The sequence below is a fragment of the Podarcis cretensis genome, assembly GCF_951804945.1.
Source record: "Podarcis cretensis genome assembly, chromosome: 11".
Lineage (NCBI taxonomy): Eukaryota > Metazoa > Chordata > Lepidosauria > Squamata > Lacertidae > Podarcis > Podarcis cretensis.
Window position 1 is genome coordinate 39,456,433 of NC_137180.1, and position 16,523 is coordinate 39,472,955.

The 16,523-nt window shown below is 39.9% G+C and overlaps 1 protein-coding gene across 3 annotated transcripts in view; it reads right to left on the reverse strand.

Annotated features, from left to right (window-relative positions):
- Window positions 1-4,338: 4,338 nt before the first annotated feature.
- The window catches only part of ERBIN (erbb2 interacting protein), an 89,510-nt gene continuing 77,325 nt past the window's right edge, over window positions 4,339-16,523 (reverse strand). For 2 of the 3 annotated variants that reach the window (XM_079995304.1, XM_079995302.1), the window contains 6 exons: window positions 16,221-16,364; window positions 13,913-14,044; window positions 11,202-11,411; window positions 10,337-10,429; window positions 8,461-8,535; window positions 4,339-7,146 (listed from right to left, as the gene is read on the reverse strand). In XM_079995304.1, coding sequence (XP_079851430.1) covers window positions 7,042-7,146; window positions 8,461-8,535; window positions 10,337-10,429; window positions 11,202-11,411; window positions 13,913-14,044; window positions 16,221-16,364 — 759 coding nt within the window. In that variant the 3' untranslated portion in view covers window positions 4,339-7,041. The remainder of the gene's footprint in view (window positions 7,147-8,460; window positions 8,536-10,336; window positions 10,430-11,201; window positions 11,412-13,912; window positions 14,045-16,220; window positions 16,365-16,523) is intronic. The other variant, XM_079995303.1, reaches the window with a different exon arrangement.

The following is a 16,523-nucleotide window of genomic DNA, read 5'->3' on the forward strand; positions in this document are numbered from 1 at the left end:
TGGATGGGGAGAGAATGGAGAGATCAGGCTCTCCAAATTATGCTGGACTCAACATCCATAACCACTTTCCATGCTGGATGGGGGCTGATGGGAACAGGCGTTCAGCAACATCTGGAGGGCCACAGGTTTCTCGCTCCTGTCTAGATTTTGTGTTTAAAAAAATGGACAAACAGCCCTTACTACTGATTTGCTGCAGTAATCCTAGGTGCATCCTGCACCTTGCATCCACTTATGCCTAAATCAGTTGTGCCTGTGTAATCTCTGCACTCCCAACTAAACTGGGGGTGGGGAAAGTCAGAACTGAGGGCCAAATGCAGCCATCCAAGCTTTATCTGGCCATTGGTTGTCCCTCATCATGCCTTACCCCCTACCGTCCTCAGCCATGCTCTGGAAAAAGAATCCTAAGGGCCTGATGAAGAAGAGTGGAGGACCACCTTTGGGCAGCAGCACCAAGGTTCCCCACACCTGCCAGGCAGGTGCCAGTTTTCATTTGCATGGTGTTGGGACTTGGGTGGCTGGTACTCATATCTGTCATATTAATTCATTTGCATTGCATTGGCTGCTTACTGTAAAGAGAAGTTCTCCAGCTTGCAATTTATTCTAATACCAATTTACCCAGTTCTGTTAGGAACATTTTTTCCAAGCATTGCATATGAAGAAATGAAGGAATGGTTTGTCATCAGTATAGATGGATTCTAGATGGCATGACAGTCCCCAGAACCTTTCACAGCCACAGTAACCTATTACCACCAAGAGTTTGAGAACTGCATTGAATTGTTTGGCATATATAATTTGCCTAGCATGAATGACAGCTGGAATAGCTCTGTCAGTACAGCATGATACTCCTTAATGTCAGGGTCGTGAGTTCAAGCCCTACACTGGGCAAATATTCCTGCATTGCAGAGGATTGGAACAGATGACCCTTGTGATCCCTTCCAACTCTCCAATTCTATGATTCTATGAATGCTGCCATATGCATCTGGCATTGAATTCAGGGATAAGGACATAAGAGCCGCCCTGCCAAATCAGACCAAAGGCCTGTTCGAGTTAAGCATGCTCTTTGCATAGTGGTTAACTAGGTTATTTATTTCAGTATTGAATAACTTCCTATGAAGCATTTCAAAGCAATTTCAGTGTACAAAAAGGCTTACGCAAAACAATCACAAATGTAAAAACATTTAAAGCAAATGCATACATTAAAACAATTAAAAGCAGTTACACACATAAAAACAAATTCAAATCCAATATGGATACCAACTGGGTTATAAACCTTAAAAGGCTTGTTGAAAGGAGAAACTATTCAACAGGTACATAAAAGACAACTGAGATATATGTCTGTCTGATATGTAATGGGGGAGGGGCCAAAGGGCAGAAGCCTACACACTAAATGCTTGATTCTGACACTATATAAGAACAGGACTCCTTGTTATATACTATATTCAGGATGCCCTCTCCTGCAGAACTCAGGGATATAAAGGTACGCCCACAAGCAGAACATGAGTGCAATAGCGAGAAGTATTTCTCCCTGGCAGCAATAAATAATCAGAGGCATGCATCCTCTGATGTTGGAGATAACATATAGCCATCATAACTTATAATGATGGATACTTATCCTCTGTATGTCTAACTCATTTTAAAACTATCTTTAGCAGCCATCAAATATTGTTTAAGCACATTCCATATTTAGCCATCCACTGTGTCCAGAAGTCTTTCTGAATTTTCAACATTCAGCTCCTTTTATTTATCACAAGGCCTATAACAACAACAATAAATTATTTATATGCCCCCCCATCTGACTGGGTTGCCCCAGCCACTCTGGGCGGCTTCCAGCAAATTATAAAACCACCATAAAACGTCACACATTAAAAACTTCCCTATACCGGGCTGCTTTTAGATGTCTTCTTTAAAAAGTCAGATAGTTGTCTATTTACTTGAGATCTGACTGGAGAGCATTTCACAGGGCAGGAGCGACTGCCGAGAAGGCCCTCTGCCTCGTTCCCTGTAATCTCGCTTCTTGCAATGAGGGAACTGCCAGAAGGCCCTTGGAGCTGAATCTCAGTGTCTGGGCTGAATGATAGAGGTGGAAACACTCCTTCAGGTCTAGTATTAGGAGGGTGAAAAACCATCTATCTATTTGCTTTCATCACACAATGTGTCATTAACCTCAGATGTTGCAACCTTTCCCAGAGAGGAAATTTACAAGAAAAACAAAATCCTTTGCATGAGTTGCTGAGCTCTTTGCATGGGGCTGCTGCTGGGCTTGCTCTGTCCATCTGCTGCGAAAAGATGAGTGAGAGGCAGCTGCTGTTAACTAAGGGCTGAGAGAAAGCTTGCGACTACAACAACTACAACAACAAAGTCTACATGGACCACACTACCAAAACCACTAGCTGGGTCAACCCACAGGATAGGTATGGAAGGATGGGTGGGAGGACGAGAATGAGCAAGTGAGCAAGGTGTCCGAGGTCTTCCTGGCCAGGAGGGGAGCAACTTAGAGGCAAAGTGTGCAGTTTCACATGGCTCCATCTTGCTTCTCCTCCAGTTACGCTCGGTGCCAGACTTTGGGCTCTCACATTTCAGCGGTGCCCTATGCAACGCTAAAATTTGGCGCCCATTCTATAGCATTGTTGTGAAGCCACCTGCAGCACAGCACCAATTGTGGATGAACCAGTTACACTACCCTAAAAACACCTCTGCTTGGTGGCGTGCAAAGACAGGGAGGTATGTGTGAGGGGGGGGATAGGAAGCTGACAGATTGTGAGGGACCCAGGAATTAGGGCCAACCGGTATGAATTTGGGCCAGGGCTGAACTATTTTCAGCACCTGGTCTCCACTCCCGAAGATGCAAAGTTGTAGTAGACTTTAAAAGGGGTCCCTGAGCACGTGCAAAATGCCTTTCCTTCTGCCCTTAAATAACTAGAGATTTTGCATGCACACAGAAGAGAGTATTAGCCCTTGTCCACTGGAGTGGGGGAGTGCCAATACAGATCCTTGCCACGTCCATAAGGGACCCTAGATACACCTCTGGTGTCCAGTTAAGGCTGAAGTCTTATGCACACACTGAGAGTAAGCCTCATTGAATACAGTGGGACTTACTTCTGTACAGTGGTACCTCAGGTTACATACGCTTCAGGTTACAGACTCCGCTAACCCAGAAATAGTGCTTCAGGTTAAGAACTTTGCTTCAGGATGAGAACAGAAATCGTGCTCTGGCGATGCGGCGGCAGCAGGAGGCCCCATTAGCTAAAGTGGTGCTTCAGGTTAAGAACAGTTTCAGGTTAAGTACGGACCTCCGGAACGAATTAAGTACTTAACCCCCGAGGTACCACTGTATAAGATTACACTGTGCCACTGTTGAATCTACTCTTCTCCAAAGAGTAGAGTACTTACGTAAAGATTCATCTAGAGCAGGGTGTAGCCAATGTGGTACCTTCCAGATATTGTTGGGACTACAACTCCCAGGATGCCCGTGCTGCTGGGAGCTGTAGTCCAACCACTTCAGGAGGGCACCATGCTGGCTGTTCCCTGAGAGAACTAGTGTTGTACCACCTGTAAAAAAGCTAATCACTTATCAGATAACTGCTCTACAAGAGCTAACTATTGCAGAGGCTGCACTCCGCTCTTTAAGGTTGGGTCATTGGTTCTCCCAGAGGCTTCCTGCCAAAGTTCTCCCAAGGTTGCTATTGCAGGCATAATCACCCTCAATGCTTGACTAATTGCCTCCCACATGCCCACAGGATAGAAGAGAGAACACCAGCCAGATCAGTCCCATCCAACATGACCAATGGTCTAGGATCATCATCTGGTTTGAGGCAGCACTTTCCTTCAAAGGGACTTAAAATCCAATACAAATAAGGAAAGGGTATTTAAAACAAAGAGAAAATTCCAAGAATCTCTGCTTGATTATAGAATGTTATCAGTGGTAGATTCAAATGATTTAGAAAATTTCAGATTGATGTAGTGAAATCAGTAAATTACACAGCGATTTAAAGAGCATTAGTTTATTATCTATTCTCCATGTGTTACTTCAGAAACAATTTAATTATATACAAAATTTGGAATGCTGAATAAATGCTGATCAATAAAAACATTACATAGCTGCTAATAAGGGAATAGTTACTTTTTAAAAAAGTAGTACAGCAAATTAATGATAAAGGCTTGATTCTGTGTGTTGCTTATTGCTATGATTGTGTTCATAGGATGTGTTCAATTATATACACATTTTTGAAACTCCAGTCAAAAAAAGTAAAAAATGTATTTACACAATAAATATGTGGGGTTTCCCCCCAGAATTTGTAATTTGAACTGATTCTTTAATGAACTGTCATGAAAAGAATATTGAGTTGACAAATACTTTATTCATTCGATGCCAAAGCAACCAAGTGTGCAGATATATCTTATCTGACAAGATGAGAAACATTAAAAATCCACGGCTTCTGAATAATGATCTTCTGTTTTGAATGAGCTTTCTTCCACAGCTTCATTTCACCATCATCCAACACAAATGGTATAATGCATCCAACATGTCTTTTTTTTAAAGTATCATCATTGTTTGATTTCCAATATACTTTTTCTAATTCCTTTCACCAAAAAGTAAAATAAAATAAAAAAACCCAACCCCTAGAAGGCCACAAAGTTTCTTTAAATTCTCTCAACAAACAATTATTCTTTTTGGCAACACTATTGTACAAAGCTATTCAACTAAATTAAATTCTAACAGCATGGTTTACACTGCTTGTTATTTCATACAAAATTGAATTTGAACACTTTATTTCAACCTGATGTTGTCAAAGATAAATGGTGTCCATGATCAGTAAAGAATCAGTTCTGATTTGGGACTTTTTGCCCTTACCATGATTATAGTTTATGCCTCAAGTCCTCAGATTAGGACTGATTTGTGGATATTCCCTTTTAAAAGGCTGAGGTTACTAATATAATTAAAAGCAATGAATGTAAATTTTTGAATTCTCAATAAAAAGTAGAGAAATTTAAAAGACACTTTTAGAAGCATGGTAACACTGAAGCCTGCCATTATATAGCTATGTTTCTCATTTTCTTTAAAGATTAACAGCACACAGAAAATAAGTGAACTTTACCAAAATACAGCACATTTTTGCTAATATAAAAATCAATTCCTATGTAAATATTAATGAAAATCAACTAAAATTAATGTACAAAGAGTTGTTAAAGGGTTTCAATTAAAATTATCAAAAACTATACACAGTACAATATGCAGGTGATAACATCTTTGAGTGCAATATCATTGGAGTCTGTGTATTTAAAAAGTACTGCCTTTATCTGTTAAGTATACAGGTTCCTTTCTGTTCCAGCACATCTTTCCAAACACTATAGTAGGCTGGTGCTTTTGCTAATTTCGCTTTAAAACTACCAATTTCTACTTATTAAAAACTGTAGTAACTGAATATTGCTCCAATGACAGATTAATAATTCGCCTTTAAAAAAACAGTTATTGGTCTTCTATGGCACTTTTCTCTGGTCCATAATAACCATGTATTACTTATTACCCTATAGGTTAGGCAATCTCATCTCTGTTATATAAAGAAAAAAGAGGAAAATAAACATAATGTTTGTCATAAACAAAATTAAATATGTATAATCCAATATTTTATACAAGTAATAAGGAACAAAGGCAGCCTGTGGTAAATCACTATTACGTTAATATAGTTAGAAACCCTTTAATGACTCTCAAGTGTCTAGTTCACATTTAATGTCACCTGTAGGAACAGCCCTTTGAGAAAGATCATTACAAACTGGTGGGTCGCAAGTCCCCCATCCCTTTGCTCTACAACTTCCCAACAGCAATTCTCCCATCACTCTGCAACAGTTTCACTGGCTTTGGTTACCTAGCTCCAAACATATTGTTTCCTTTTAGTCTAACAAGGCAATTCAAGGCCAAACAAAATCACGGTTTCTTTCCTAACCCTTTCCTGAACCATTTACTTCTGGGCAGCCCAGTCCCCACAGGCCTCACTGCCATGAACCCCATTAAAAAGAATGAAGCTTTTTTCTGGCAGAGTAAGTTAGAGGTTTGGAACATGCACACATGTGATAGATATATAGGTGATGAGTTACAGGCAACACAGTTTAAAAAAAACAAACTGGCCATTTAGTTTTTTCTTTTTCGTTTTTTAAAAAATCTATAAATAAGTTGAAAATGGAGTATTTAATACAAGGCAGAAGAAAATCACCCTTTTGCACAAAACTGGGGATTTCCGTAACAGACAGGAGTCTCTGGGCACAACTCCACAGCACAGGTGAAAAAAGTTGTGTGATTAAAAACACTCAAAGTTAAATTAAAGAAAACAAATGAGACAGTCAGTTGATGTGATATGAGCCAATCCTGTAGAACTCCCAGAAGTGTATTTATAGTCTCTCTAAAAAGACTTCACATTTTATTGCATTTTTCTATTGGTAGATATACATTCTCATGCTAACTCGTCTCCCTCTTTCTTTCTTGATTCCATACTTTCACGGCCATTTTACCTGGCCTTTCAAAATTATCCCAGCCAGCCCCACCTTCCATCTACCCATTCATCTGTACAATATGCACATAGCAAAGCCAACATATCAAATCTTATCCACATCTACAGAAGTGGTTTCAACAAAGACATTAAAACCAGGTGAACAAAAAAATAAAGGCAACAAACAGCTACAGGACAGAAAGCCCTGCCATCTGTCCATTGGCTACAATGGAGGCTCCTTGTACACAAAGTTTAGTTATGTGTATGCGTTATCCAAAAATAAACCTACCATCTGTACAAAATACACCACAGGTTTGTTTTTGGAGGAGTGATTTTTGATTGCTACAATGCTTTAAAACTCAACAAGGTTGACTACAATATGCATTTCCAAAACTGTTTTATCTATGTTCTTTACAGTGGTTTCCCCCCTATAACCACAAGATTATTTTATTACTGTACATAATTTTAAAAGTTTTTGTATATAAAAATAATCAAAATATTCAGTTTCCCACAAGTCCTTCAAAGCATCACGTGGACGTTTCTCCTTCCTCCACAGTATTTAAGAAAGTTCTCGAACAATGATGAGTTCCACTGTGTTCTGAAGAGTCTTTAGTAAGGATACCGCTTGTCCATGATCAATATTGATGAAGCTATATCCATTAGCCTGGAAAGAAGATTTAAATCCTGTTAAGTATAGAGGAAAACCTTTTCAATAACAGTTTATTTTATCTGTTTAGCCAACTCTAAATTTGATGGTTGTTTTGAGATTGCTGGAAGTGACAGTGGTTCTTCTTCTTTGGTTCTTCTTCAAAGCAGTAGCAGAAGAACCAAAGGGAAGGTTAAACTGATAGTGTGATATGCTGATACTGCCTGGGTTGTCCTGATAGATGGTGTATGTTGGGATGTCCAACAGGTCGATCCCTGCAAGGTTTTGGTAGATCGCGGGTCGATCTCTGGCTCCCTTTCCCTCCCTAAAAAAAGCTCAATAACATAGACCTGAACCCCCCCCCCAAAAAAAGGGGATAGATCAGATTTTAATTCTGAAAGTAGATCGCAGTCTCTCGGGAGTTGGCCACCCCTAGTGTAAACCATGAGAAAGACAGAAGAAATGCAACCCTGATAATTCTCTTGGACCTCTCCGAGATTGTTATTACCCACTGGCCATGGTATCCTGGAGAGGCTCTTTGCACTGGAAGTTTAAGGTATGATGATAAGGTGGTTCCACTCCTACCTGGAGAGCCAATTCTAGAAGGTAGTTCTGGGGAACTACTTCAGGGTTTTGTCATGTCCCCTCCTTTCTAACATGTATATGGAATTGCTATGTGAGATGCCACCAGTATGCTGACAACACCGCTTTCCCCACCCCCTCTCTTTTATTAAATTAAGGTGGAGCAATGAAGGTATGGGAATGGTGCCTATATTCCATAAGGGGCTGGAATAAGGGCCAATAAACTGACACTCAATTCCAATGAAACAGAAGTTCTGTGGTTTACAGACAGTGCTTTTTTCTGGGGATATGCATACCCCTAAACATTTTGTGAATCTAAGTTTGGCCTCATTGAGGGGCAGTATTTCAATATGAGTAGGAAAATGAGAGTACCCCTAAACATTTTTTAAAGGAAAAAAAGCACTGTTTATAGGTATTAAACTTGTTCTGGATGGACTTGTCTTGCTCCTAAATTATCAAGTGTGTAGCCTGGACGTAAGTCCTGGATCAAGCTATGTCACTGCAGGCCCAAGTAGCCTCAGTGGTGGTCTCTCATGGACAGAGGTAGCCCGGCCTCTGTTATCCGTGCTCTGGTAGCATCTAGAATTGTCTACAATAATTAGATGTTTGTGTAGTCGCTTTTGAAGAATATTCAGAAACTTGCGATCAGAAGTGACGGAGCGGATAAGGGATGGGGAAAAGAGGCAATATTTTGAAGGCTGCTATAGTGATCAACATTAATAATTGGTAAATTGCTTTAAGCTACATTACCTGAATAATTTTATCGCCTGGCTGCAACAGTTTAGATGCTGGTCCTTCAGGCTGTACCCTGGTTACAAATATACCCTTCAAGTGAACAGGAAACAAATGTTAAATACATACATGCTGGTTTATTGGAACACAACCCTCTATATCTGCAGTAGGGATTTTGACTTTTATATTTGAATGACAGATTCTCTGCATCATCCTAGAAGTTGTATCAAAAACTGTGCAAGGCAACGTCGAAAGTCCCACTGTGCATGTGCACAGTGGTTCAAAATACTGGGCTGGCCTTGTAGTCACTATTGCAAATAAATTTTCACTTGTTTTTGTCTTATCCAATGCTGCACTAGGAATGCAAGATATTTGTCCCATGGGCTAGAAAAACAACATGCCAGTGCTTTTTTTCTGGGGAAACACAGGGGTACCCCTAAACATTTTTTTAAGAAAAAAAAAAACACTGACATAAGTGAAGTTAGCCACAACAGAACAGCTTTCTATTAACACCTAATTTGGCTTAGCTGCCTTCAGGTTAGAGGGTTTGCTTTGGAGGAAAGATTCTCCTTGTTTTCTTAGGCTTTCTTCCTATCTTACCAGCAATCAATTGACCCGAACCCCACTATTCCTCCATTTGTAAAATGAACAGCATCCAGCAGGGCACTAGGTGATATGAAACTCAGTCATAATCTGAGCAGATCCACTGAAATTGACAGACTTAAGTCAATTCATTTTAATTAGTCTACTCAGAGTATAACTAATGCTGAATATTACCTGTTTATTTTACCATACGTAAGTATGGTAAATCTTACTTTTGAAAGTAAGGTTTTAAAAGAGAAGGCTGGCAAGCCTTTCAATCTCATCACTCAAAAGAATTCTCTGGATAAGGCTTACAGCTAAAACCTCGTGTTGTAGGGAATGTATTACATATTGGCGTATGATATGAAGTTTGGCCTATGATATGAAGTTTGCTTTATTAAATTAGCCAGACTACCATGAAACTAAAATTCATCAACATTATGGTAGTTCTATAATTTCCTGCGACAACAGGAATTGTGTTTTCCAAATACCTACTTTCTTCAAGTTTAACCCTATCCAGCCTGTTTTTCTTTTTCTTAAGTAGTAGTTATTACATATTCCATCTTAACAATTCTTCGCACACAGAGCTAAACTCAATATTGGGCTTATGAGGTCCTTCCACCTCCGCCATCTCTCTCTTCCTATTGTGTAGCTGGTTAGGTAACAGCGCAAGAAAAAGAGTGAAAAATAATGTTTATTAATGCTGGGGGTGAGTGAGGTGCATGTATGTGTGTGTACAGGGACCCCTGACCGTTAAGTCCAGTCACGGACAACTCTGGGGTTGCAGCGTTCATCTCACTTTACTGGCCGAGGGAGCCGGCATTTGTCCGCAGACAGATTTCGACTCATGTGGCCAGCAGGAGTAAGCTGCTTCTGGCAAACCAGAGCAGTGCACAGAAACACCGTTTACCTTCCCGTCAGAGTGGTACCTATTTATCTACTTGCACTTTGATGTGCTTTTGAACTGCTAGGTTGGCAGGAGCTGGGACCGAGCAACGGGAGCTCACCCCGTCGCGGGGATTCAAACCGCCAACCTTCTGGTCAGCAAGCCCTAGGCTCTGTGGTTTAGACCACAGTGCCACCTGCATCCCTGTATGCATCCCTGTACGCACACACACACAAATGCAACTGTTTACAACTATTTATTTATGGTTAATATAGTCCATCCTTCTTCCCAAAAGGAAGCATGGGAAGTCTGAAAGAAAAAAATACATTAATCATAAAACCTTTAAAACATCAAAGAGTTCCTCCTCAATAAAGACCTCCCAAACAATAACCGTACCCCAAGAGACTGGATCTATTTAATACTCACATCATCATCAGGCCTGAAGGGATTTCCTCTACCACCGGTTCCGCCTGATATACTAAATCCAAGCTCTGGATCCTTTTCAATTCTCACTCTTATCTAAAAAAATCAGAAAATTGATTTGTTCTGCATGTTCAAGTTCATGGAAAAACTGCAGCCATTACATAATCCATTTTTTATATCACATAATACTATGCTTTACTTCTATATTTTCAAGTTCACCAATGCTTTAAAATATTTTGTTGTATTTCTATTAAGTTTTATATTCTTTGTATTTGTTTTGTAAGTTGTATGGGTTACTCAAAGTGAAATACTTACTAAATAAATAAACAAATATTTCTCTAAGCATATTGGGCATATTCCTGAAAAAAAATATATGGAAGCATGAATAACAGTGGTAATAAGTGGGCCTTTTCAGCACTGGCCCCGATGTGGTGGAATGCCCTGCGGGACTTGACATTTTTCCACAGGGCCTGCAAGACAGAGCTGTTCCGCCTGGCCTTTGGTTTGGACTCGGTCTGACCCTTATGTTTCCCTCCCCTTATGGTCTTGATTTATCAGCTATTTTAAAATGAGGCTGCATTTTAAATTGCATTCTAACCTATATTTTAAATTGGTTTGGTTTTATTCTCCCCGCCCCCCTCTCTTTCCCCCCTATTATGTTTTTACTGTGTTTTTAGCCACACTGAGCCTGGCTCTGGCCGGGGAGGGCGGGGATATAAATAAAAATTATTATTATTATTATTATTATTATTATTATTAAGGTGACAGGTCATCAGAAAAGGACATTCGCAAGGTCTCAACCAAGTAAATGTTTCCAATGCAGAACAATCTGAGAATTTATTCATTAAGTCGTAACTTTTGCCCTTACCTCTTGCTTTGACATCTCGTGGCTTTGCCTTGATGGACCCTGGGACTGACTATAGGGTGGCTGATGGGCAACTTTAAGCATTAGATAATCAATTAATTGCTCTCTAGAAGGATGTCTTGCCACAGTTGTTTGGGAAGCAGGATGATGGATTTGGCTATAGTTTGCCTGAGGTCTTGGAGGCTGGCACATCTGCCCATTCGTCAAAGGTATCTGGATAAATGAATAATTCTTAAGCAACATTTTACATCCGCAAGAATATGCATATATATTATCTTGATGCTCAACTGATAATGATTTTGCAACACTTACAAGAGATTTTGTTGTCAAACATGTCTGTTGTATTCTTTTTAAAAAATCTAATAGCATTATACACAAAACAAATGGGAATGAAATGGATTTTTTCCCAACTTTTGTTTAGAACAAACTAGACCACTGGGTAATGGGCTAAACTAATCAATTAGGGAACATATAATTTTTTTGGGTGGAAGTACTCATAGATTTTTGAATTGCTTTTGAAGTTTTAGTATATTGCTTATGGTTCTCAAAGGATGCGGCAGGGGAAGATAGCAAATGTGATGGTAAGATCCAAGGACAATCAAAGAAACATTTAAACATTTCGGTGTACTATAGTATAGTATATAAATTTCGGTGTACTATAGTATAGTATAAAAATTTTCTTTTTTATTTGCATAATATGAATAGATATCTTTTCAAAATCAGAGCAAGAGCATCAAGTGATACTGAGGACAACATAGTTGTGATCCAGAACTACTGTTTTAACAGAGAGCTGGAGAAGACTCATTTATAATTATATTTTGTGAATGATTCATGTTCTTAAGTAGCTGCACTGTTTTATACTTTCTGGATGTCCCATGATCATATTAAAAGTAGTTGTGTTCTATATTATAAATTAAGCATTGCTAGAAGTTATTTATGGGACACAGGTGGCGCTGTGGGTTAAAGCCTCAGCGCCTAGGGCTTGCCGATCGAAAGGTCGGCGGTTCGAATCCCTGCGGCGGGGTGCGCTCCCGCTGCTCGGTCCCAGCGCCTGCCAACCTAGCAGTTCGAAAGCACCTCCGGGTGCAAGTAGATAAATAGGGACCGCTTACCAGCGGGAAGGTAAACGGCGTTTCCGTGTGCGGCTCTGGCTCTGGCTCTGGCCAGAGCAGCGATGTCACGCTGGCCACGTGACCCGGAAGTGTCTCCGAACAGCGCTGGCCCCTGGCCTCTTAAGTGAGATGGGCGCACAACCCCAGAGTCTGTCAAGACTGGCCCGTACGGGCAGGGGTACCTTTACCTTTTACCTTTACCTAGAAGTTATTTATTTTTGTTTTCAAATGTATTTTTATCAAAAAATTCACTGTGGCACAAGAAAAAATTATTCTGAAAGTGTGGCACAGAGAAAAAGGTTTGAGAACCACTGGCTTATATGAATGCATGAATAATGCATTTATTTTCCCACTCTATACACAGCTATCCAGGAGTAAATCTCACTGAGTCCAATGTGACTTGTTTCTGAGTAGACATGCAAAGAACAGCTGACATTTTCTGTGTTATAACCTGTCTTGAGTACACACAATTAGGTAAGTAAATAGTTGCTGATTTTTTTTCTTCACTATGCATTTCTTGCCCATAACAATGGCCTTGTTCAGCTGCAATTAACAAGGTATGGGCTTGTGAGCTCCCAACTCCCCTGTACTCCTACAATGCAGCCAGGAGACTGGAAACCAATAAGGCCAGAATGGATCAGCATTTGATCCAGCTTCAAGCAAGGCAAAAAATGAACTGAGCCTCCAAGGAAGGCGAGCAGCTCACATCTAGTAAAAGGATAGCATTTTCTGCCTCCTTCAAGCAAATGGAAGATAGAAACCCAAGTGCCACTCGAGAAGGGAAGTTTCTGCTTCCATTTTAAGTGAACTGCACTTTATTTATTTAAATAAATAATTAAACTGCACTGCAATTAATTTAATTATTTCATAAAATTTATACACCGCTTTACTGTATATATATTAAAAAAAAATTCAAAGAGGTTTACTCATTATGCTCAAGCCTGGACAAATTGTGGTCTGCCTTAACTATAATTTAGGGAAACATGCCAGCTTCACACAGTGATTAATTTCCCTAAACCATAGTTAACATTTATCACAGTTCTGCATTTGGATATAAAAAGGTAAAGGTACCCCTGCCCGTACGGGCCAGTCTTGACAGACTCTGGGGTTGTGCGCCCATCTCACTTAAGAGGCCAGGGGCCAGCGCTGTCTGGAGACACTTCCGGGTCACGTGGCCAGCGTGACATCGCTGCTCTGGCCAGAGCCAGAGCCAGAGCCAGAGCCGCACACGGAAACGCTGTTTACCTTCCCGCTGGTAAGCGGTCCCTATTTATCTACTTGCACCCGGAGGTGCTTTCGAACTGCTAGGTTGGCAGGCGCTGGGACCGAGCAGCGGGAGCGCACCCCGCCGCAGGGATTCGAACCGCCGACCTTTCGATCGGCAAGCCCTAGGCGCTGAGGCTTTAACCCACAGCGCCACCTGCGTCCCGCATTTGGATATAATTAACCATTAATTAACTAGAAATGAAAGCTTTTGATCTTCTTGTTAACACAACAGGGAGGTGGGAGCACAGAATCCATAGTTTAGCATTGTACCTGAACCAGATATTTGTGTCAGAACAATACTTTTATAGATTATGAGTGATCCCTGTAGCTTATTACCTGCACAGGAACTTTCTTCATGTTGTCTGAAGCAACATCTTTGAGGCTAAGTGTGGCAGATGAATAGTTCTGCTGTCCAGCAATGAATACATCTTCTTGACATTGCTCTACTGAGGTTGATGTTTGGGGATGCTTTAAATGATAAAAGCATACAAACATTACTGCTATGTTGCAAACACGTTATACAAGAATTGCCAATTTTGTTCATATGACTGTTAAGCATATTACTTTGGTGCATTCAAGAATTTAATCATATTAATCAGCCTTGAGAGGACCATAAATGTTAACTCCAGCTTTTGAAACAACACTGGAACTTACTCTGAACTGCATAATAAAACTATTCATTAAACAGTTGCTATTTAAGGATTTGCAAACATAACACAAAAGTCTTTTGTTAACTTTGTTCTGCTAGATTTACCCGATGCCCATCCACTTTTTGGAACATGAACCTCACCATTGCCACTTCCTACACCTTGTCTTGCTGAACTATGTAAACAATTTAGTTTGCATGAATTCCTCTAAATATAATTTCTATTGCTTATTTTCCCTCAGGAATGGAAAGGTAGGTGGGACTAGGACAGCCGTTCTCTTTTTATGACAGAGGTATGGGGTTCCAAAACAGCTCAGTGGAACTACTGTGACCTGTGTATCAAACATATCACCATCATCATCATCATCTTATTATTATTAATTAGTATTAATAGAGCACTATCAACGTGCAGAGCTCTTCACAGACTGACCAATAAAAAGATACATTCTTGTTCCAAGGATCTTAAAATGTAAATCAGTGAGAAACAACAGAAGGAAGAAAGATTAATAACACAAAGGCAACAGGAAAATAATATGGTTTTGTTCAGTTACATGCTAAATTACACAATAAGGAATGAGGAATCAAGATTTAGCCAAAGGTTACATGGAGGAAGACCCCGGGAGGCAGGCAGGACAGCAAGGAGAAAGTGCAGAGTGATGCATCAGGAAGAATTCAGTTGGCTGAGGATGTTGGAGCTGGAGACAGCATGTACTGCAATATGATAATGAAAAATAAGGGAAGGGAAGGGAAGGCTAGGCTATGTTGGATACAGGAGCAGACAGGAAGCCAGTACAGGGATCTAAAGAGGGAAATGATATGATATTAAATATGATAAGTGAATTGTTTTTGAGTACCAAGATGTTGCAAAAGAAGGCCAGAAAGGAGAAGGCTGCAGTACACAAGGTGAAAGATGGCCTGAGTATGAACTGGAATTTTTGCCAAGAGGGCAAACAGGAATGGTCATATTTTTGCAAAGTTATACAATGTGATTTGGAAACAGATTGAATATTGAGAAGAAATAATCAAAGATAATGTTCGGGCCTCATGTCCTATAAACAAAATTGATGATGATGTTGAGTAGAGAATCCACAGAGACAAAAAGGCTTGTGGAGTTGTGTAAGTTCCTTGGACATAGTAAGTTAACTTTTAATCAAGAAAAATGAGGAGTGCTATAGATGGCTCATACTTAGAAATTATATCTAACTACGGAGTATTACAAAATTAAACTTCCCCTATTATCTATGAGGAGAAGTTGGTGAATCCTTGTGAACCCCAATATTGAATTGTGATTCTGGCTGCTGCCTATGTCTTTGTAACACAAAGCTGCAGTACTGTTTACATAGTTTCATCAGCGTACAGAGCACTTTTTATAGGGGGCTCTGATTAAATTGCACAAGTTAAAATAAAAGGGAAAACACAGCACGGGAGGTAGTGAATAGAGAAGCTAAAGCATCAGTGTGAGCCAAGAGAAATACATAAAAATCACTACTCCAATTTATTTATACTGTATTATCATAGAATTCCACAGGCTGAAAGCAGTAACCATCAGGTTACACTGACACCAGATATGCTTGTAAGATAATAAACAAGCTCAGAACTATTGAATTATCTAAACATCTCAAGGAAGGAAGCTGTTTTTCCATCCTTGAGAAGCAGAATCCCTAAGGTCACCTGCCAATCGAGGGATAAATCTCTTCAGTATCTTTATATGGCTATCAGTTGGCTTGTAGGCAGAACATGCCAAATTATTATTTAAAAAATTAAGTCTCTTTTCAGAACTGCTCTTCTCTGATGCTTTAGCAGAAAGCATTTTTAAAAATTACAAATATTAAAGGAAAATTCTTCAATAATTGCCATTATTGAATCAACATATTACAGTAATGGGTGGAATCAGCCACAGTCTAGAATTACACAATTACAAAAGTGCAGTTTTAAAGGCACTATCACATGCCTCTTCCAATTTCTTACTAACAATAGCCTGTTTATGTATGTACTCACACGAACAATGTGAACACCAGAACTTCTTCCGTCTGCAACACTCAAGGCAACATTGCCTTGGCTGCCATGCAGATCCCTAGAGCTGCCATAGTGAAAGCTGCTAACTGGAGCATAATTGGAATTAAAGGACCTAGACAGCATGCTCTGAATAAAGAGGGGACAGATAACAGAGATTAGTGTAGCATGCATAAACCACGGGACATGTTATACACCAAGTCAGTATGGACACACATACTGCATAACCATGCAAAAAAGAAATATCATGCGCACAAAGGGTAACACCCATTGTGACTAGAAAAAAAC